Source organism: Electrona antarctica, assembly GCF_951216825.1.
Source record: "Electrona antarctica genome assembly, chromosome: 2".
NCBI classification, from domain to species: Eukaryota; Metazoa; Chordata; class Actinopteri; order Myctophiformes; family Myctophidae; genus Electrona; species Electrona antarctica.
Window position 1 is genome coordinate 12,198,882 of NC_136807.1, and position 23,618 is coordinate 12,222,499.

Below are 23,618 nucleotides of genomic sequence, written 5' to 3' on the forward strand. Positions count from 1 at the left end.
AGACAGTGAGCGACTGCCATAGTGTCACTGTGAGGGTTGTGGGCTCACATCGATAGAGACAGTGAGCGACTGCCAGTGTCACTGTGAGGGCTGTGGGCTCACATAGATAGACAGTGAGCGACTGCCATAGTGTCACTGTGAGGGCTGTGGGCTCACATCGATAGAGACAGTGAGCGACTGCCATAGTGTCACTGTGAGGGCTGTGGGCTCGCATCGATAGAGACAGTGAGCAACTGCCATAGTGTCACTGTGAGGGCTGTGGGCTTGTATCGATAGAGACAGTGAGCGACTGCCATAGTGTCACTGTGAGGGCTGTGGGCTCACATCGATAGAGACAGTGAGCGACTGCGATAGTGTCACTGTGAGGGCTGTGGGCTCACATCGATAGAGACAGTGAGCGACTGCGATAGTGTCACTGTGAGGGCTGTGGGCTCACATCGATAGAGACAGTGAGCGACTGCCATAGTGTCACTGTGAGGGTTGTGGGCTCACATCGATAGACAGTGAGCGACTGCGATAGTGTCACTGTGAGGGTTGTGGGCTCACATCGATAGAGACAGTGAGCGACTGCCAGTGTCACTGTGAGGGCTGTGGGCTCACATCGATAGAGACAGTGAGCGACTGCCAGTGTCACTGTGAGGGCTGTGGGCTCACATAGATAGACAGTGAGCGACTGCCATAGTGTCACTGTGAGGGCTGTGGGCTCACATCGATAGACAGTGAGCGACTGCCATAGTGTCACTGTGAGGGCTGTGAGCTCACATAGACAGTGAGCGACTGCCATAGTGTCACTGTGAGGGCTGTGAGCTCACAGACAGTGAGCGACTGCCATAGTGGCACTGTGAGGGCTGTGGGCTCGCATCGTGTCCTACCTTTTTGTCAGTGCAATTAATTCCTCACTTCCAACCAGAAAAACAAAAATCACACCCGTGTGAACTGAGTGGTGCCGTGACGTCACACACTAACCATAGCAACCATGCTCACCTGTACGTGGGGCCACGTACAGGTACACACGTACACACATACACGGGTACAGACACGGGTACAGACAAAGCTGGTTATTGGAGTGGTTTGCACCACTCAAAAACAGAATCTCCTTTTCACACAAAATAAAGTCTTAAAGGCAATTTGTATACAGCATTTCACATCACACCAGTTTGAGATCATTCATTTTCACTCAACATTTGTTATGTACAGTTGTCGTAAAGCATCGGCATGTAGCTATACTGTATATACATTTATGCATATTCACACCACATATATAACACTCCTATGATGTATACATTTGCCGACTTGCAGATCAGCAGTAATTACTATATTTATAAACACCGTTATATAAAATAAGAACCAGTGTAAACGTACTCAGTGTTCCTAAATATACAGAGTGGATGAAAACACTTAAGATTTGCATAATAACTCTTCATGACACCTTCATAAAGTATGTGCTTTGTGAAAATGCTAGGCAGCCTCTCTAAAACTATCTTCACTAAACGAAGGTCCAGTGCGTGGGGTGTACCGACGTGATGCCGTTGGATTCTTCACACAAACAAACTTTGCATCGGCATCAAAAACACCCATTCCCTTCCCATAGTGGGGAAGTAAGTAAATACACACTCGATGCTATCTGGTTAACAGATGAGATTGGTAAGAGATTAACACCCTCCTTAGGGCGAGATTATCCTTAGGGATTTGGGAATGACTCGGCGATGACATCCTGCCACGCGAGGGTAGGGGGAGACCTCCATGGTTTAGTCACCGAGCGGGGACTCCAGCAGTAAGCTGTCTAGTGACAGAAGTTCCAGTCCCATGACTCTCTGACTCTCAGACAACAGAATGTAGTTCCAGTCCCGTGACTATCTGACTCTCAGACAACAGAATGTAGTTCCAGTCCCGTGACTATCTGACTCTCAGACAACAGAATGTAGTTCCAGTCCCATGACTCTCTGACTCTCAGACAACAGAATGTAGTTCCAGTCCCGTGACTCTCCGACTCTCAGACAACAGAATGTATGCCATTTCATTACACTGAAGCCCCGGGGTGGGAGGGGCTGGAAGGAGCGCCGCCGGCTTGTGATTGGGTGAGACGGGCCGTCGGTGTGGTATAGGGAGCGCTCCGCTACAGTGTTCATTGGACGACTGGACGAGGATTCACTATTCTGTGTCTATCGGGTCGCAGCTCGCTCGGTGGCGTCTCTAGGGCGAAAGGCCCGCCCACCCCACCCCGGGGCATAAGACCAGTTTGCCACAATGAAATAGGGCAGTGGTTCTCAAAGTGGGGCCCAGGGACCCTCAGAGGTCCTTGAGGAGGTTCCTAATGGACACTTAAGCCCCAAAGTATCGAAATGAGGGGGTGGGGGTCCTTGAATAGAGGTTATGCGTGTGACATCATCATCATACCCGGAGGTTATGTGGGAACGCCTATATATATATCCAAACATAAACGTCCTATCTGATTGCATTAGACAACGTTAAACTCACTTTGCCACTTGGCATTTGGTTTATGCATACCCTCTATTAAAGAGAACCACTGAAATAGGCAATCCATGGTGCAGTTGGCTGAGCAAGCCCTGCTCAACAGACACCAATGTAGATATAATCTTAAGAGTTCAACCCCCCTCCCTTCCACAGTCAAACCCAAATGCCAAGTACTTCCTCCAGCGAATGGATCGGAGATCCTTGTCGCTGGGCTAGGACTCCAGCAGTAAGCAGTCTTCGTTGTCGCTGGGCGGCAGCATGAGCTGCTGTTCGTAGTAAAGGCTCTTGGCGTAGTTTACTTCCTGGGAGATTTTGATGGCGAGACTCTCACTCTTCACGTGAACCTATATGAAGAGAACAGAGTGATCAATGGATGGGATGTGGAAGACTGGACAAAGCCAAAGACTTGTGTGGGGGCGGGGTGTTTCCTTTTTATTGGGGTATCCAAAAAATACACACACACACACACACACACACACACACACACAAAAAAAAGTACTTCAAGGCATACAGTAGTATGTAACTTTTCCCTTTGTTTACCCATCATTTCCCTCTGTTTTTTGTGTCCTGAATTATGACCTCTCTCTCTGTCTTCGGATAAGTGAGGCTGTGAGCATGTCGCAGCGTTACCCGGACATCAGTGACCCATTATGCTTTGTGTAGTCTGTGGTGATTGCGTAATGATTCTAATGTACCGGATTCAATAGGTCACCACTTTTGGTGTAACACAGACTGACACACAAGGCTCCTCATCCGCTCTCTAGATATATCATAACTCTACGGTCTCAACCCAGAGTCTGTAACTCTCTAGATATATTATAACTCTATGGTCTCAACCCAGAGTCTGTAACTCTCTAGATATATTATAACTCTATGGTCTCAACCCAGAGTCTGTAACTCTCTAGATATATTATAACTCTATGGTCTCAACCCAGAGTCTATAACTCTCTAGATATATTATAACTCTATGGTCTCAACCCAGAGTCTATAACTCTCTAGATATATTATAACTCTATGGTCTCGACCCAGAGTCTGTAACTCTCTAGAGTCGACTCTGAGGCTTAATCAGGATTTTGGCCAGGACTAGACTGAGCTGTGGACATTGCTCTCTGCCCTTATGTTTATATGTATGCAACTGTATTTTCTTTTTTTTTGTCCTGTGTTATGTCAAATGTGTGTGTATATGTGTTGCATACAAGGCAGATGGGTCGCAAAACAAATTTCAGTGCAAACTGACAATAAAGTACTACTGTATATCATATCATATTATAACTCTATGGTCTCAACGCAGAGTCTATAACTCTCTAGATATATTATAACTCTATGGTCTCAACGCAGTCTATAACTCTCTAGATATATTATAACTCTATGGTCTCAACCCAGAGTGTATATGTCACGGTACGCTCCTCTGCCCTTGGACTTTGTCTGTGTTTTGGGACTTATTTGTATTTGTGTTCTGTACCTTATTTTGTAGTAGTGTTCTGTGAATTCCTGTCTGCCTTGTTTTCTGTCTCCTGCCTTGTCTCACCTCCCTGTGATTAGTGTAGTGTTCTCCTCCTGTGTCATGTTAGTCTCCCAGCCTATCCCAGTGTTGATTGTGTGTTTCAGTTCACCTGTGTGTAGTTAGTCTTGTCTATATATATGCCCCAGTGTTTTCAGTTCCTTGTCGGTTCGTCGTCGTAAGTGACGTGGTTATTTTCTTGTGTTTTCCTAGTCATGCCAAGTCCTTGTTATTTCCAAGTGTTTTCACAGTGTGAGTTTTGAGTATTAAAACCTCTTGAATATTCATCTTGCCTGTGCCTGGTTCGTTCTGCACCTGAGTCCTACATCTCCAGAACCACATCGTGACAGTACGAACCGACCAAGATGGACTCAGCAGAACGAAAGCTCTTTCAGCAGAAGGTACAGGAGTTTGATTATGCCGTGAATTACCTCATTGCTTCACCTCCCAGCCAGCATGATGAGCTGCTGGGGAGGATTTCAGCCCAGCAGAAATGGCTTGGTGAGAGGCCGTGGGTGAGCCACTTCATTCCTCACCTTGAAGTGGTCAAGAAAAGGCTGAATAGCTTTCAGCTGTCCAGTTCTGGCCCCCCTGCTTCCCAGCCTGCTTGTGACCAGCCCCAGTCAATCAGACTCGGGTTTGTGGGCCTCCAGCCTGCATCTGCTTCTGCCATCCACACTCCTGCACCACTGGAAGACCAGCCTATGAGCCTGCTTGCCTACTTTTGTAGGAAGGTAAAGATTCCTGTCTATCCTGAGCCGACCCCCGTCCAGGACCCATATGAGGGGTCACGCTTGGCCCTTTGTGTGGGGAACCATGGGCCGGCCAGGAGAAGGCGTGGTCGCCATGGCTCTCAACATCCTCCCAGTGGTCTCCAAGGCACCCCACTGCCCAGCTCTCTGCCTGCAGCCCCGTCTGCAGCCCAGGCTCCTCCACCTGCAGTCCCGTCTGCAGCCCCAGCTCCTCCACCTGCAGTCCCGTCTGCAGCCCCAGCTCCTCTACCTGCAGTCCCGTCTGCAGCCCCAGCTCCTCCACCTGCAGTCCCGTCTGCAGCCCCAGCTCCTCTACCTGCAGTCCCGTCTGCAGCCCCAGCTCCTCCACCTGCAGTCCCGTCTGCAGCCCCAGCTCCTCCACCTGCAGTCCCGTCTGCAGCCCCAGCTCCTCCACCTGCAGTCCCGTCTGCAGCCCCAGCTCCTCCACCTGCAGCCCCAGCTCCTCCGCCTGCAGTCCTGCCTATGCAGCTCTCCTCCGAGGCCCCGTCGCTGCAGCTCGCCTCTGAGGCCCCGTCACTGCAGCTCGCCTCTGAGGCCCCGTCGCTGCAGCTCACCTCTGAGGCCCCGTCACTGCAGCTCACCTCTGAGGCCCCGTCGCTGCAGCGCACCTCTGAGGCCCCGTCGCTGCAGCTCACCTCTGAGGCCCCGTCGCTGCAGCTCACCTCTGAGGCCCCGTCGCTGCAGCTCACCTCTGAGGCCCCGTCGCTGCAGTGCACCTCTGAGGCCCCATCGCTGCAGCTCACCTCTGAGGCCCCATCGCTGCAGCTCACCTCTGAGGCCCCGTCGCTGCAGCTCGCCTCCTCTCAGGCCCTGCCGCTGAAGCCCGCTGCCACTGAGGCTCCGCTGCCGCAACTCTGCGCCCCAATGACTGTGTCACCCAGTTGTCCCGTGCCTGTGCTGCCTGGCCCTCTGCTGCCCAGTACTCCGAAGTGGCCCCACCTGTCTGGTCGTCCTCCAGACTCTCCTCCCAAGCGGCCGGGCCGACCTCACTGGTTTCCTGGGTGGCTCCGCCCATCTGGTCGACCTCCGGACCCTCCTAAGCGGCCGTGCCAACATCACAGCTTGCCTGGGTGGCTCCGCCCATGTGGCCGTCCTCCTGACCCTTTTCCCAAGTGGCCAGGCCAACTTCACTGTCCTCCTGGGTGGTTCCAACTGCCTGGCCGTCCTCCAGACCAACTCCACCCTTCAGTTCAACCTGGCCATCCATCTGGGGTCCTTGTCCCCAGACCCCTTTTCCTCTGTCCCCTCCTCCAGACTCCCTCCACCCACCCGGCTCAATGTTCCTTGTCTGAGTTTTGGGACATCTGGAAGCTGTCCGTCGAGGGGGAGGTACTGTCACGGTACGCTCCTCTGCCCTTGGACTTTGTCTGTGTTTTGGGACTTATTTGTATTTGTGTTCTGTACCTTATTTTGTAGTAGTGTTCTGTGAATTCCTGTCTGCCTTGTTTTCTGTCTCCTGCCTTGTCTCACCTCCCTGTGATTAGTGTAGTGTTCTCCTCCTGTGTCATGTTAGTCTCCCAGCCTATCCCAGTGTTGATTGTGTGTTTCAGTTCACCTGTGTGTAGTTAGTCTTGTCTATATATATGCCCCAGTGTTTTCAGTTCCTTGTCGGTTCGTCGTCGTAAGTGACGTGGTTATTTTCTTGTGTTTTCCTAGTCATGCCAAGTCCTTGTTATTTCCAAGTGTTTTCACAGTGTGAGTTTTGAGTATTAAAACCTCTTGAATATTCATCTTGCCTGTGCCTGGTTCGTTCTGCACCTGAGTCCTACATCTCCAGAACCACATCGTGACAGTATAACTCTCTAGATATATTATAACTCTATGGTCTCAACGCAGAGTCTATAACTCTCTAGATATATTATAACTCTACAATTTACAATTTAGGCATTTAGCAGACGCTCTTAATCCAGAGCGATTTACATTAAGCAAGAACAAAAAAGCATGGGCATACATCACATATATAAAATGCATTTATCAAGAAACATGCGTAAGCTAAGAACGTAACTAGAACATATCATATAAACTATACATATATACAACTATACTATGCTGTACATATATACTATGAAGTGCTATGACTACATACAATGCAATTATTGTGCTGTCTACATGACATGCTATAAGTCTGTTTCAAATGCTATCTAAGTCTAAAAAGTGCTGTCTAAGGGGGTAAGGTAAGTGCTATGGGCCATGATGGAGTCTGAAAAGGTGGGTTTTCAGACTACGGCATACATGGGCAACTGGCGGCCCGGGGGCCACATGCGGCCCCCACCTTCACTTAATGCGGCCCCCACCTTCACCCTCAGGTTAATATCAGAATACCTAATATATTATTGATTTCAGCTGTTACAATTCCAAACATGCTCATGCAGCTCATGCTCAAACATGTATTTCAATTCAATTCAAATATAGCAAAAATAGCCGATCTACAAGCTCACGCGTTTTGAGCTTGTAGATCATACTAAAATGTGTTTTTGCGGGCCTTGATGCTGTCGTAATGACAGATTTTAGTGCGCCGCGTTGTGATCTTGTAGATCGGCTATTTTCAGCATGCAAACCAAGTGTAAAATGACTTATACCAGATATCTTGTCCACTAGTGCCTTCCTAACATTTTAGTCTAGTTTTTATTTGTTGACGAAATTGTCAATAATATTTAGTCTTAGTTTCAGTCATCGTAGCTTAGTTTTCACTTAGTTTCCATTTAGTTTTCGTCGATGAAGAAAAGGTAGCCGACGAACATTTCGTTTTGTCATAGTATTTAGTCGACGAAATCGACACCGCGGTGGTCTGCGTCAGTCAGGCGCCGCGAGCGAGGTGTCTCACCATGGGTTTCTGGTGCGAGGGGCCAGGCATGGCGACACCACTGCTGGTGTTAGGGTTAGGGTTAGCGAGCGAGCGAGGTGTCTCACCATGGGTTTCTGGTGCGAGGGGCCAGGCATGGCGACGCCGCTGCTGGTGTTCTCTGCCTTCTTGGTGAGCTGAACGTAGACCTTGCCGTGGTCCTTGGAGACCAGGCAGTGGTAGAGGTCGTCGTACTTGACCTCCAGGAAGATGGCCTCGCGGTCCACGTACTCGCCGGGCTTCAGGAAGTACACCACCTTGGAGGAGATGAGAACGCAGTAGCTGTCGATGGGCTCCACCGCGATGAAGCTGGAGGAGGAGGAGAGGAGGAGAGGAGGAGGGCAGTGTTGAATAGTCTCTTGAATAGTTTTGAATAATAGTTTTCACTTAGTTTTAGTCACATTTTTGTCACCCGGAATGTTTTGGTGTTAAGTCTAGTTTTAGTCGATTAAATGTCATAAGATTTTAGTCGACTAAATCTACAATTGATTTAGTCGACTAAAATGTATTTTGGCGGGCCTTGATGCCGTCGTAATGGCTGATTTTACACTGAAAATAGCCGATCTACAAGCTCACAACGCGTCATGCTGTAGATCAGATATTTTCAGCATGCAACCAAGTGTAAAATGATCTCTTCCTAACATTTTAGTCTAGTTTTTATTTGTTGACGAAGTTGACTCCACCAATCAACAATAATCAAAGAATAAAATGTAATAAAAGCTATCTTTTTTTCAGGACATAATACAAGAGAATGTTCATGGGGGGGTGGTCGTAGGACAGAGCAGAAGATCAGCAGCAGAATCAGAGCAGCAGGAGTGGAAGTGCGTTCACATTAGTGTGTGTATTGCACACCGCTGTGATCATGTGATGAAAACGGGAGCTGAGACACAAGTCGAAGCTCTCGATCTAAACCGGTCAATCTTCATTGCTGCTACTCTCACCTACAGCATGGTTAAGGAATGAAGGTTTTCTCAGCATGGTGACTGGCATCTCCCTCAAAAGCCTGAGTCATGCTTCATCACGCGACACAGCATAAATTAGGCTTTGGGTGAGAAGAAGCTCAGTCATCTGTGAGAGACTTGGAGCAGAGCTGCAGCTCCTTTGCACTTAGACGGGAGTCAAATGAGGTGGTTGAGGCATCCAGTAAGGATGTCTCCTGGGCTTCATCGTTACATCCCATTGTAGGAGTAAAAGAAAGCCAACATGCTTGGGTTGGTATCTTCATTTATAACTGATTTACAACTGAAAGTGGAAAAGCTATTTCTGCCGAGTCACGCAACAGAGTATAAATCAACCATTAACTGGCCTAGTATCGAATTATGACTGCCAGCACCATCTCAACTCAAGGAGCGAGGACATCATTGTGATGTCAGAACATCATTGTGATGTCAGAACGGGCCATCTCCAAATATGGAGATAGGGGGTGATCAGTGCACAAAATACCCCCAACTTGGGAGGGGGGGGGGGTCTGTTGTGCTTCGTTCTGGACAACCGGCGATCCGACGGACCCGACACCGTGCACCATTCCCTTTGGTGGTGTGGAACGCGCGGGTCAAATTTTGAAGTCGGCGGGGGCGAACAGTTCTGGAGTTACCGTACGTGGATTACAGACATACAGAGACTTTTATAGACATAGATAAATAAATAGCGTGAAATGAAGAAACGTACAACTCAGAGTGGATGTTGTCGGTGAGGCGGAACAGCTGCTCCTGACCGTCGGCCTGCGTGGGGGAGAAGCGAGGCAGGAGGCCCTGAGGCCCCTTACAGCACCGAGGCTTCCTCACTCTCTGCACGCTCAGCCTGCAGGAAGACCAAAACAAGACGCTTGGAATGGCAGTGGTGGGAAAAAGCACTCAATTGATTTTTTTTAAGTAAAAGTTATCAATACTGCAATTTAGAACTGTGCTCCGTTACAAGTGAAAGTTCGGAATTCAAAATTTACTTGAGTAAAAAGTACAAAGGTATTGGTATCAAAAATGTACTGTTAAGCACCAAAAGTAGAAAGTACTCATTATGCAGAATGTCCCATTTCATGTTTTCAACTGTGAAAACATCTTTTTGAAAATAGCCGATCTACAAGCTCACAATGCGTCACATTGTGAACAAACTTTCACTTTCAATATTCTTTGAAATAACAAACACAGCAAAAGCTTGTAGATTTGGTTGGCTATTTTCGGTACTTTTGCACAACACTCTTGTACGACAAACTAGAGCATAGAGGATAAAACATAAAAAGATGAATGATGGAAACACCAGGTTTCTGCCTGACAGGCAGGCAGCGACGACATGACATATTCAGCACGTCTAAAACGACGTGATGATGATGAGCAAAAGGCTCCACCTGTGGTTGCTGAGGCTGGCCATGTCCCTGACCGTCTGCGCCGTCTCCGAGGCAAAGTCCAGCGCGCCGGCCACCGGTTTGGTCACCGTGCCAACCAGGCCTTTGCCCAGGCCTGAGAAGAAGCCGCTGACGCCTCCCTCGGTCTTCACCCCTTCCACCGTGGAGGTGATGATGCTGGTCATGCCACCGATGATGCCTGGAGAGAACAAACACTGGCTTTTGTTTAAGCACTTCCAATCGGGTGGCCCTATTTTGGCCATGTTCAAACATCTTCAATCGTTTGTTTTTTGAAAATACACCGCGGCGCAGCGTGCTGTGAGCTTGCAGAGCAGCTTTGCAGAGTGACACAGAGTCTGTGTCCAAGGAGGCTGTGCGTAACGATTTCATCGGATAAAGGATTTAAAAAAAAAAGCATACGATAAGAACTGACTTCAGTGTGCAAGTTCCTTAAGTCTTATGTTTTCTTACCTTATTTGATCTATCTCTTTGATCACCTGACAGTTAATAATAATAATAATAAACTTTATTTATATAGCACCTTTCATACATAAATGTAGCTCAAAGTGCTTTACAGAGCAGAAAAGATAATCAAAACAAAAGCAAGACAAAACAGCATTAAAACAGGCATGCAGTTAAAACAATAGGACAATAACGCAGTGTCAAATCAGGCAAAGGCAGTGGTACAAAGATAAGAACAGATATTTTAAAACTCAACTAAAAGCAAGAGTAAAAAGGTGAGTCTTAAGCTGTGTCTTAAAAATGTCTATAGAGGGTGCCTGTCTGATCCGCAATCAGTTGTGATTAGTGGAAGACAAGTAACATTAACAATGATAATAGCAATAACGTACAGTACGTCTTCACTGGTGTGTTGTTGTTATAGAACAGGTTTTGTACAGTCGTACCGTGACATCCAGCACCTGGCCTAAATAATGGTGTTGAGATGTGCACACAATCCTCTGTGTTAACAGTCCTACCGTGAGCCAGTCCATGGATCCCCGCCACCAGATGCTCTCCGCTGGTGGCTCCGTGGTATCGGATGTACTCGCGTTCACTCTGGTGTCGGTTGTCCATGGTCTTACCCAGACCGTCCGACAAGGTGCCGGCGAACTGACAAAAAAAAAGAGACGACGGAATGACAAAGAGTTCAATCCTATCCGTGTCCACCACATCAGAAAGCTCACAGCATAGCCTAGCGTTAGCTATCCTAGTTGATGATACAAGCATGTCTTGTCATTTTGTCAACATAGTTGGCACGTTGTGTATGCAGAATCTCTTTCACACAGCACCCTGCAGATGCATACAACAGAGAGAGGGCGAGAGATACAGTAAGGTACACACAGAGAGGGAGAGAGAGAGCGACACAGTTTGTTTGATGTTAAGTCATCAGACAGAATTATTGGAGCATGTCTCAATACTGAGAAATAGCAGGCTTTTGTTTTGTTGTAGAAGATGCTTTGTCTCTGGCTTTCACTTGTCATCTCGTGGATAGAACGATGATCGCTTATTACTCACTGATGCCCTTTATTCAATGTTCCTCCACTATACAGTAGCAGAGATGCATCCCTGAGGGCTGGGCGGTATGTATATATCATCCCTGAGGGCTGGGGCGGACGGGCGGTATGTCTTTTTTTGTTATCGCAGTAATAAATCACTGTTTACCTACGGTATGGCGGTATCGGGGTATTGAGCGAAAAGTTGTTTTGAATGAAATAAAAAAATATATATCATAATAATAATCATTATAATAATAATAATATAATAGGGGCATGCCCGGCACGGTGGTGCAGTAAGCAGCCTGCTCAGAACGAAAATAACATCGCCTGGATGCAACTGGGACGTACAGTATCCTCAGTGATGTATCCCAAGGTCATCGGGGTTTCGGGTCTCTCGAACATCATACCCCTCACTCGGGTGACCCAGCCGGGGTGATCAAGTCCCGATTTACGTCCCAGTAGCTACCCTCGATCAGACCACTAGGGAAAGACAGGGCCGCACAATCCGTTGGGACTATTCCGGAACTACTATGCCGGGACTGAGAGGTACAATTCTGGTATGTGGAGGGACTAGGCTCTGTGGGTTGCCTCCTGTCCGGGCCCCTCCTACGTCTCACCAGGTCCACTCCTGCTCTCACCAGGAGTACCGCCAGGACCTGTGCGTTGCACCAGACTCCCAGCACCAGACACTTCATTCAGGAGTGGTGGATTCTTGAGCCGCAGTGGTTCTGCAGGCTCCACCGCTGGGCAACGGTAGTACTGCAGACTCCACTTGCGGCTCGAATGGCCCTCCTAAAGGCCTCATCGAAGGGTTTTGGGCTTCCTACTCACGGAGGATGCAGGCAGGGGCGCTAACCCATACTGCTCCCGGGGTGCCGTCTACATTCCGGCTGTCACCCGTCTCTCCGGTGGTCACCAGACTGCTCACTCCTCGTGCATTGAAGGAAGCATGAGCTCAGTTCGGGGCTCTCCCCAGGTTGGCAGAGGGAGAGTAGCACCCAGGATTTCAGCTTAGGGCAGGCAATTGCAAACGGATGAAAAATGGGTCACAAAATTGTGGGATAAAAATGTATTGTATGTATGTATTGTAAAATTGTATTTTTTTTATTGCGGTTATGAACTCGATACCACGGTATGCCTTACACAGAGTAGAGGTAAGGGGGAATCAAAGCTGTGAGTTTAACCCATTTAGACCTGAGGACGCATCTGTGTCAGCTCATAGCTTTTAAACACTTTAACCATTGTTTCAGCTGTTGAAAAATAGCAGATCTACAAGCACTTAGCGTGGCACTCATGCAAATCTTTGAATATAATATTTTTTCACAGTGAACGTTTTTAACTCAAATATTTGCTTCTGGGGGGCCCCTGGAACATTTTCAGATGGGGGGTCGGCGGCCAATTAGGCTACATATAATTTTGGTGGTCCTTGACCACCAAACATAGAAACATAGGGTTAGAAACATAGGGTTTTTTCAGAAAACTGTCATGATTTAGAAGACATTTTCTAGAATCTGGTCTCAGCCTCGGGTCTCAATGGGTTGAACAAATAAACGAACGTGGCACACACCTTGGCAGCGGAGTTGGACACGCCGTGGGTGACGTTGCGGATGAGGCCGCCCACGTTGCCGTACTTGATGAGCTCCGACATGCCCTCGGTGACGTCGTTGAGGAGCCCCATGGGGTTCCCCAGGAAGTCCACGGAGCCCAGGATCTGAGCCGCCTGGCTGATCAGCTCCTGTTGGGGGAGGAGGAGGGCACAGCCAGAGATTATTCATTTCATTAAGGCAGGGGTTCTCAACCCGTGGGTCGCGACCCCTCTGGGGGTCGCCAAATTATTTTGGGGGGTCCCCAAATTATAAAAAAATATTATTTTTTGAATGGCTGGAAAATGGAAATGAAGAGTTTAAATGGTACACATAGTACATGCATACACCTTCCCTAATGATTATATCTGGTTTCAGTATTTATTTATGGTGTATTGTCTCTATTATTAAGGTTATTGTAGCAGTCAATTTATATTGGGGGCCGGGAGGGGGCGGGGCGGGGGTCCCGAGACACTGCCAAAGCATCTCCGGGGGTCCCCGGCCAAAAACGTTGAGAACCCCTGCATTAAGGGACCGCTTCACCACGTTTTAACCGACCTGCATTACTGCCTCATGCAATTCTGCCAGGAGAAGGAGAAGTAGTCGGCACACTGTTTCGTAGCTCCCACAGGAATTTTATTTTAAAAAGGATGACAACGTTTCGACCCCTTATGGGTCTTCGTCATACCCGACCTGTGGGAGCTACGAAACAGTGTGCGGACTACTTCTCCTTCTCCTGTACGTATCTTTTTGTTCAGCACCTGAAGGTTTTTTAGAGATGTGTGTACTTTCCTTTGGATTCAGTTTCTATCATGCAATACTGCCTCATCAGAGTTGGTGTTGTGACTTTATATATTGTCAATTACTTGCACGAGAGGGGGAGTTGTTGACGTTAGTTGCTTTAGCAGACAGTTTGAGGGTCCAATGGAGTTTAAGAGGTTTTGTCCAAAGCGTTTTAACTTTTTTTTTTACTACTTGCCATTGGTTAAATATTTTCAAAACAACACACAGACGTAAAGGATGTTCAATAGCACTGATAAAAAAATAAAAATCAAAACCCTCAAAAATGGAGCAACGAATACATTTTCTTTTATAAGCGTTCATCAATCATAATTGAGGCAAGTTTGAAATTACGCCGATATTGATTTGAAGTCCCTCATCACTCAGCCCGCCCTATAAACCGTGTGGGGAAGTAGCTCCTCTCACCTCTCTGAAGTGCTTGAAGATGTCATTAATGATGATCTCCTGGGTCTCGTAGGGGTGGACCCTGGTGAAGGGGTACATGTTGATCACGGCGTCCTCAAAGCGAATGAGCGGGAAGCCCAGCGCCCCCTTGAGAGCCTGTGGTGAGTTTAGGATGAGATAACATTGAGAGAACAAATACAGTGGGAGGTGACAGCACTGGCAGTAACTCAACAAGGGAAATCTACTTGTATACTTGGGGACTTATGCTCTATTATGGTGGTACGCCAAGTTGTAAAGAAAAGGGACTTATGCTCTATTATGGTGGTATGCCAAGTTGTAAAGAAAAGTGACTTATGCTCTATTATGGTGGTATGCCAAGTTGTAAAGAAAAGTGACTTATGCTCTATTATGGTGGTATGCCAAGTTGTAAAGAAAAGTGACTTATGCTCTATTATGGTGGTATGCCAAGTTGTAAAGAAAAGTGACTTATGCTCTATTATGGTGGTATGCCAAGTTGTAAAGAAAAGTGACTTATGCTCTATTATGGTGGTATGCCAAGTTGTAAAGAAAAGTGACTTATGCTCTATTATGGTGGTACGCCAAGTTGTAAAGAAAAGGGACTTATGCTCTATTATGGTGGTACGCCAAGTTGTAAAGAAAAGGGACTTATGCTCTATTATGGTGGTACGCCAAGTTGTAAAGAAAAGGGACTTATGATCTATTATGGTGGTACGCCAAGTTGTAAAGAAAAGGGACTTATGCTCTATTATGGTGGTACACCAAGTTGTAAAGAAAAGGGACTTATGCTCTATTATGGTTGTAAAGAAAAGGGACTTATGCTCTATTATGGTGGTACGCCAAGTTGTAAAGAAAAGGGACTTATGATCTATTATGGTGGTACGCCAAGTTGTAAAGAAAAGGGACTTATGATCTATTATGGTGGTACACCAAGTTGTAAAGAAAAGGGACTTATGATCCTTTATGGTGGTACGCCAAGTTGTAAAGAAAACGGACTTATGATCCATTATGGTGGTACGCCAAGTTGTAAAGAAAAGGGACTTATGATCTATTATGGTGGTACGCCAAGTTGTAAAGAAAAGGGACTTATGATCTATTATGGTGGTACGCCAAGCTGTAAAGAAAATGGACTTATGCTCCATTATGGTGGTACGCCAAGTTGTAAAGAAAAGGGACTTATGATCTATTATGGTGGTACACCAAGTTGTAAAGAAAAGGGACTTATGATCTATTATGGTGGTACGCCAAGTTGTAAAGAAAAGGGACTTATGATCTATTATGGTGGTACGCCAAGTTGTAAAGAAAAGGGACTTATGATCTATTATGGTGGTACGCCAAGTTGTAAAGAAAAGGGACTTATGATCTATTATGGTGGTACGCCAAGTTGTAAAGAAAAGGGACTTATGATCTATTATGGTGGTACGCCAAGCTGTAAAGAAAATGGACTTATGCTCCATTATGGTGGTACGCCAAGTTGTAAAGAAAAGGGACTTATGATCTATTATGGTGGTACACCAAGTTGTAAAGAAAAGGGACTTATGATCTATTATGGTGGTACGCCAAGTTGTAAAGAAAAGGGACTTATGATCTATTATGGTGGTACGCCAAGTTGTAAAGAAAAGGGACTTATGATCTATTATGGTGGTACGCCAAGTTGTAAAGAAAAGGGACTTATGATCTATTATGGTGGTACGCCAAGTTGTAAAGAAAAGGGACTTATGCTCTATTATGGTGGTACACCAAGTTGTAAAGAAAAGGGACTTATGATCCTTTATGGTGGTACGCCAAGTTGTAAAGAAAAGGGACTTATGATCTATTATGGTGGTACGCCAAGTTGTAAAGAAAAGGGACTTATGCTCTATTATGGTGGTACGCCAAGTTGTAAAGAAAAGGCATGCACAGCCGGACTTACTATAATGTCATGCTTCATTGCTATTTAAAACAAAGAATTTGGTGTCCCCACTCCCAATTCAAATTGATGCTGTTGTTAAATTCATTACCCAACGTCTTTGTGTCAATAGACCAGTGGAATGGATGTAAGACTTATTACAGTTTTTAAATATTCACCGGTAGTAGACCCTGATGAAGGCTTCTGGCCGAAACACGCTAGTCAGCTGCATTATTATTATTTTTTAATTATTTCCTTGCTATGGACGAATTAATTAAAGGTTCAGCTCTGTTCAGTTCCTTAGTTGGAACTTCTTTAAGTTCACCAGCCTTATTTTCTCCACTGTGATATCTACAAAGAAAAGGAACTCGGCCTCCAAAGAGCAGCTGTTCTCAGTTTGGCATAAGTAGGAGAAGGGAGTCTAGGGACCCACGCAGCGCTTCTTCATCTATTATCTTCTATTATTCATTAGTTTTAGTTTGGTGTTTGATTTCAGTTTGGTTCTTTTTTTTCTTCTTCATTCTTTTTTTTAGATATTAAACTGCCGCCTTGTGGCCATTGGAGGTAGTTACCCCCTGCCGACTGGTTTACTACTCATTTACACCCGGGCCTCGCAGACCAAGAGAAGTAGTAACGGCTAATGTTAGCATTAGCTCACAAAGTTTATCTTTCGCCAGAAGCGGTAATATGTCGATCACGATGCGGTGAAAATTCACAAATCAGATCCGAACATCGGATGTTTGGGTCAAAACCACAGACAGCGCTCGTAGTTTCAGAGAAAAGAGCGAGGGGAGATCCTATTTTATATGGGACCCTATGGGACACACGCGCATGTCCCCTGGTGGTGCTAGGGGTGACGACGGCGTTGCTCATAACTCTAAATCTACGGCGCTCTCCATGGTTTTGATCGAAACGGCAATGTTCATTTCTGACTTAACCTAGCATCTCCTTTGGAATATAAATGCTTCTGGAGAGAGTTTAGATGTGACAGCGTCACGTAATAATGTAGGGGCGTTTCAGAGTACAATCTGCCTCATTTGCTGAGCACTCTAGCGCCTTTATTCTGAATATTCCTGGGCAAAGAAAGTGTTAATATATAACATTGGTGGATGTTGACAGTTGCCTTTACCTTTAAATCAGCAGGGAGCTTGTGGGAGGTGAACACGCTCAGTTTGACCTGAGGCAGGCTGATCTTCAGGTTCTCAAAGTAGTAGCGCTTGATAGCGCCGGTGTCCTCGCTGGGCCGCTCGTAGAGGTTCTCGTCCAGTCTCTCCACCTCTGCGTTCCATCACACGTTGCACAAGGATCGCAGCATGAGTTATTCATGAAACTCCACTTATGTTTTGTTACCGTTACATGGAGACTCTTCGCAGCTAACTACGGTATGTGGTTTTCAACCCTTTTCATATCAAGGCCCATTAATTATTGGGCATTTGAGCCACGGAACCACCATTTGGTGAGAATTAGCCGCTCAGACACAAAACTATTTTGTTATCTTTGGATCCGATTTTGTCCACAATTCCGTGCTGTATTGATCAAAATAACAATTATTCTACAATCTATTGTGTAGAGTCTGTAGACTTCTTGTGAATTGCTGTAAGTAATGCAGATGTTTAACAAACATTTAACTCTTGAGAGAGTCAAATGAAACCAAATGGTTTCATTTTACACTCTCAAGAGTTAAAGATCTAAGTTCAGTTCAGTTTTATTTTGGTCATAGAATGAACATTGAATGTATTCATTTCATCTTACAACTTTAACAAAGACCAAAAAGGTTTAGGCTGGTTACCAACTCTCCATCATTTAGCTGGGGACCACCTGGAACCCCCTCAAGGACCACTGGTTGAAAACCACTGAACTACGGTATGCTCACCTGCTTCCGTCTGTCCGTATCCAAAGAAGCTGAGCAGCTTAAGCAGTAGCTTCTCCTCGATGATGACGGTGAAGCGTCTGGCCGTCACCATGAGATGCTGTGGAAAATAATATGCAATGACTCTCGGTTTCCTTTCCATGCAGTACCAACTGAATGGGTCAAAATCACACAACCTTTTATCACGGCAAGGAACAGGAAGAAACCTTTGATGTGGTTCCTTTGACAGAGTTTAATACTTTTGCCTGTTTTGCAGCAGAACCGCCGGTTCTTTGATATCATGAATATCGAGCGAATAGTCAGAAAAAACAACTGACCTTGAAGAGGTCCGTGAGCATGAGGTTGCTCGGAACCTTCACGGAGTTGACCTGCAGGGCGGCGCCACTGTCCACCATGCTGCCGTCACTGGAGCCGGCAGGGGTCACGCAGAGCATGACAGGCTGCGTGGTGCCCAGCAGCTGGTTGTCCACCTGGGGGGGAGGAGGGGTGTTAGGAGCACTATCACCATACATGATATTATCACCATTTAGTACATGGCCTGGTTGAATGCTTGATTCTGATTGGTCAATCGCAGAATTCAGTGGTGTGTTATTTCTTGATAACAGACCGCTCCGCTCTATAACAGACCGCTCCGCTCTATAACAGACCGCTCCGCTCTATAACAGACCGCTCCGCTCTATAACAGACCGCTCCGCTCCTCCGCTCTATAACAGACCGCTCCGCTCTATAACAGACCGCTCCGCTCTATAACAGACCGCTCCGCTCTATAACAGACCGCTCCGCTCCTCCGCTCTATAACAGACCGCTCCGCTCTATAACAGACCGCTCCGCTCCTCCGCTCTATAACAGACCGCTTCGCTCTATAACAGACCGCTCCGCTCTATAACAGACCGCTTCGCTCTATAACAGACCGCTCCGCTCTATAACAGACCGCTCCGCTCCTCCGCTCTATAACAGACCGCTCCTCTCCTCCGCTCTATAACAGACCGCTCCGCTCTATAACAGACCGCTCCGCTCTATAACAGACCGCTTCGCTCTATAACAGACCGCTCCGCTCTATAACAGACCGCTCCGCTCCTCCGCTCTATAACAGACCGCTCCTCTCCTCCGCTCTATAACAGACCGCTCCGCTCTATAACAGACCGATCCGCTCTATAACAGACCGCTCCGCTCCTCCGCTCTATAACAGACCGCTCCGCTCTATAACAGACCGCTCCGCTCTATAACAGACCGCTCCGCTCCTCCGCTCTATAACAGACCGCTCCGCTCCTCTGCTCTATAACAGACCGCTCCGCTCTATAACAGACCGCTCCGCTCTATAACAGACCGCTCCGCTCTATAACAGACCGCTCCGCTCTATAACAGACCGCTCCGCTCCTCTGCTCTATAACAGACCGCTCCGCTCTATAACAGACCGCTCCGCTCTATAACAGAACGATGGCCTAATCAAACCCTCGGAGCACCAGCTGCGCCCCGCTTGATTTACTGCCGTTTCCAACATGACAACCATGTAAACACACACACACACACTGTGACACACAATGTCATTTACCGCTAAACATTGCTCTCAAAAATGTTTTTGAAAACATTTGAGCGAGGAATAGACGATGCAGTACCCGAAAATGGATTCTATTTGATCAACTCACTTCCTTGTTTTCCGACAGTGCTCCAGCCCTGCAGCTGGGCAGACGTAGACGCAGTATTCACTAATGGAATACTTTTTTTGTTGCGTTTCAATTTATTAATTTATGTTAGCCATGTAATAATTGGGATAATATCTGGCTAGGTGGTCATTGTCGGGATATAATTCACCTTCAGGGTGATTAAACGGTGAATTATCTCCCGACAATGACCACCTAGCCCCGACATATGTTTTTAGGGTTATTGTTGAAGTTACTCAACAGTACAAGTTACAACCACCTACAATGTAACAGAAACCAAAAGAAAAAAAGGAGTAACAGAACAGACCAAACTACTTTCATTAATTTGAGCTAACGAATCTAACGCTAACGAGTCGTTCTATAAAAGTATACATTAAGGTATAGAACAGAAATCATAGAATGCACATTCACTGTATCACGATATATATACGTATTCCTATTGTCCATGTACTGTATCATGTTTGTTCATATGCTGTTTCTTGTTCTGCTTGATGCAATTTGCTTTATCGATTAATTTTTTCCCTGTGAAGCACTTTTGGTCAATTTTGGTTGTGTTAAATTTTAGATTTGTTATACGATATTGTGGAGAATGTTTTTATCACGATACGATATTTATCACCATATCGCAACAAGTATAGTCCTAGTATAGTCCCCTACTATAGTCACATTTTAGTCACCTGGAATGTTTTAGTGTTAAGTCGTTTTAGTCGACTAAAATTAAAATTATTTTGGCGGGCCTTGATGCCGGCGTAATGGCTGATTTTTACACTTGCTGAAAATAGCCTATCTACAAGCTCACAACATGTTGCGATCGGCTATTTTCAGCATGCAACCAACCATGAAATGACTCGTTGAGTCGTCCTTTAGTACTGCTGGATCTCTTCTCCACTAGTTGACGTTGAGGAAATTCATTTGTCAGTATATTTAGTCTTTTAGTTTTAGTCAATCATAGCTTAGTTTTCATTTAGTCTTTAATTCAGTTTTTCCTCTGTGTAAAAAACGGCGAACATTCGACAGAACATTTTTTCATCATAGTTTTTAGTGGACAAAAACCAAACGCTGACCTGGATGTTCTGGACCTTGAGCTCCAGCACCTCGCTGGCGGCCGTGCGGGTGAAGTGGACGTCGATCCCCGACAGCGTGGTGAAGACCAGCTCCTCCGGCAGCTTGTTGACCAGAGAGACGCCCACGCCGTCCTCCAGGCTCACCAACACCTGTTCGTTCACAGTGGGGTTCACAGGTGGTGAAAAAGTACCGCTACTCAATTGTCTTACTTAAAAGTAAAACTATCAATACTTCAATGTAGATCTACTTCATTAAAAGTAAAAGTCAAAATGTACTTAAAAGTACCAAAAGTGGTTAAGTGCTCACTATGCAGAATGTCCCATTTCAAGTTTTCAAATGTATACAAATATTTTGAAAATAGCCGATCTACAAGCTCACAATGCGACACATTGTGAGCTTGTAGATCGGCAATTTTAAAAGGGCCAGAAATGTATAGTGCTTTGTTTTGCAATAATAAGAGTAACTAGTAAGTAAAGTTTTCAAATAAATTGTGTATGTGATGTGAATGTGACTCCATGTACCTCTAGTGATGTGAATGTGTCTCCATGTCCCTCTAGCTCCTGTCCAGTATGTGATGTGAATGTGACTCATGTCCCTCTATCTCCTGTTCAGTATGTGATGTGAATGTGTCTCATGTCCCTCTAGCTCCTGTCCAGTATGTGATGTGAATGTGTCTCATGTCCCTCTAGCTCCTGTCCAGTATGTGATGTGAATGTGTCTCATGTCCCTCTAGCTCCTGTTCAGTATGTGATGTGAATGTGTCTCCATGTACCTCTAGCTCCTGTCCAGTATGTGATGTGAATGTGTCTCATGTCCCTCTAGCTCCTGTTCAGTATGTGATGTGAATGTGTCTCATGTCCCTCTAGCTCCTGTCCAGTATGTGATGTGAATGTGTCTCATGTACCTCTAGCTCCTGTCCAGTATGTGATGTGAATGTGTCACCATGTCCCTCTAGCTCCTGTCCAGTATGTGATGTGAATGTGTCTCATGTCCCTCTAGCTCCTGTCCAGTATGTGATGTGATGTGAATGTGTCTCCATGTCCCTCTAGCTCCTGTCCAGTATGTGATGTGATGTGAATGTGTCTCATGTCCCTCTAGCTCCTGTCCAGTATGTGATGTGATGTGAATGTGTCTCCATGTCCCTCTAGCTCCTGTCCAGTGTGTGATGTGAATGTGTCTCATGTCCCTCTAGCTCCTGTCCAGTATGTGATGTGAATGTGTCTCCATGTCCCTCTAGCTCCTGTCCAGTATGTGATGTGAATGTGTCTCATGTCCCTCTAGCTCCTGTTCCAGTATGTGATGTGAATGTGTCTCATGTCCCTCTAGCTCCTGTCCAGTATGTGATGTGAATGTGTCTCATGTCCCTCTAGCTCCTGTTCCAGTATGTGATGTGAATGTGTCTCATGTCCCTCTAGCTCCTGTTCCAGTATGTGATGTGAATGTGTCTCATGTCCCTCTAGCTCCTGTCCAGTATGTGATGTGAATGTGTCTCATGTCCCTCTAGCTCCTGTCCAGTATGTGATGTGAATGTGTCTCATGTCCCTCTAGCTCCTGTCCAGTATGTGATGTGAATGTGTCTCATGTCCCTCTAGCTCCTGTCCAGTATGTGATGTGAATGTGTCTCATGTCCCTCTAGCTCCTGTCCAGTATGTGATGTGAATGTGTCTCCATGTCCCTCTAGCTCCTGTCCAGTATGTGATGTGAATGTGTCTCATGTCCCTCTAGCTCCTGTCCAGTATGTGATGTGAATGTGTCTCCATGTCCCTCTAGCTCCTGTCCAGTATGTGATGTGAATGTGTCTCATGTACCTCTAGCTCCTGTCCAGTATGTGATGTGAATGTGTCTCATGTCCCTCTAGCTCCTGTCCAGTATGTGATGTGAATGTGTCTCCATGTACCTCTAGCTCCTGTCCAGTATGTGATGTGAATGTGACTCCATGTCCCTCTAGCTCCTGTCCAGTATGTGATGTGAATGTGTCTCATGTACCTCTAGCTCCTGTCCAGTATGTGATGTGAATGTGTCTCATGTACCTCTAGCTCCTGTCCAGTATGTTATGTGAATGTGTCTCATGTCCCTCTAGCTCCTGTCCAGTATGTGATGTGAATGTGACTCCATGTCCCTCTAGCTCCTGTCCAGTATGTCCTGTCCAGTATGTGATGTGAATGTGTCTCATGTCCCTCTAGCTCCTGTCCAGTATGTGATGTGAATGTGTCTCATGTCCCTCTAGCTCCTGTCCAGTATGTGATGTGAATGTGTCTCCATGTCCCTCTAGCTCCTGTCCAGTATGTGATGTGAATGTGTCTCATGTCCCTCTAGCTCCTGTCCAGTATGTGATGTGAATGTGTCTCATGTCCCTCTAGCTCCTGTCCAGTATGTGATGTGAATGTGTCTCATGTCCCTCTAGCTCCTGTCCAGTATGTGATGTGAATGTGTCTCATGTCCCTCTAGCTCCTGTCCAGTATGTGATGTGAATGTGTCTCCATGTACCTCTAGCTCCTGTCCAGTATGTGATGTGAATGTGTCTCATGTCCCTCTAGCTCCTGTCCAGTATGTGATGTGAATGTGTCTCATGTCCCTCTAGCTCCTGTCCAGTATGTGATGTGAATGTGACTCCATGTCCCTCTAGCTCCTGTCCAGTATGTGATGTGAATGTGTCTCATGTCCCTCTAGCTCCTGTCCAGTATGTGATGTGAATGTGTCTCATGTCCCTCTAGCTCCTGTCCAGTATGTGATGTGAATGTGTCTCATGTCCCTCTAGCTCCTGTTCAGTATGTGATGTGAATGTGACTCCATGTCCCTCTAGCTCCTGTCCAGTATGTGATGTGAATGTGTCTCATGTCCCTCTAGCTCCTGTCCAGTATGTGATGTGAATGTGTCTCATGTCCCTCTAGCTCCTGTCCAGTATGTGATGTGAATGTGTCTC

The 23,618-nt window shown here is 46.3% G+C and overlaps 1 protein-coding gene across 1 annotated transcript in view; it reads right to left on the bottom strand.

Moving 5' to 3' along the window:
• Window positions 1-1,110: 1,110 nt before the first annotated feature.
• The window catches only part of vps13d (vacuolar protein sorting 13 homolog D), a 107,912-nt gene continuing 85,404 nt past the window's right edge, over window positions 1,111-23,618 (bottom strand). The window contains exons 60-70 of the mRNA XM_079528272.1: window positions 20,695-20,844; window positions 18,287-18,439; window positions 17,973-18,069; window positions 17,229-17,377; window positions 14,215-14,349; window positions 12,993-13,160; window positions 10,907-11,039; window positions 9,933-10,128; window positions 9,260-9,391; window positions 7,660-7,900; window positions 1,111-2,819 (exon numbers count right to left, since the gene is read on the bottom strand). Coding sequence (XP_079384398.1) covers window positions 2,688-2,819; window positions 7,660-7,900; window positions 9,260-9,391; window positions 9,933-10,128; window positions 10,907-11,039; window positions 12,993-13,160; window positions 14,215-14,349; window positions 17,229-17,377; window positions 17,973-18,069; window positions 18,287-18,439; window positions 20,695-20,844 — 1,686 coding nt within the window. The 3' untranslated portion in view covers window positions 1,111-2,687. The remainder of the gene's footprint in view (window positions 2,820-7,659; window positions 7,901-9,259; window positions 9,392-9,932; window positions 10,129-10,906; window positions 11,040-12,992; window positions 13,161-14,214; window positions 14,350-17,228; window positions 17,378-17,972; window positions 18,070-18,286; window positions 18,440-20,694; window positions 20,845-23,618) is intronic.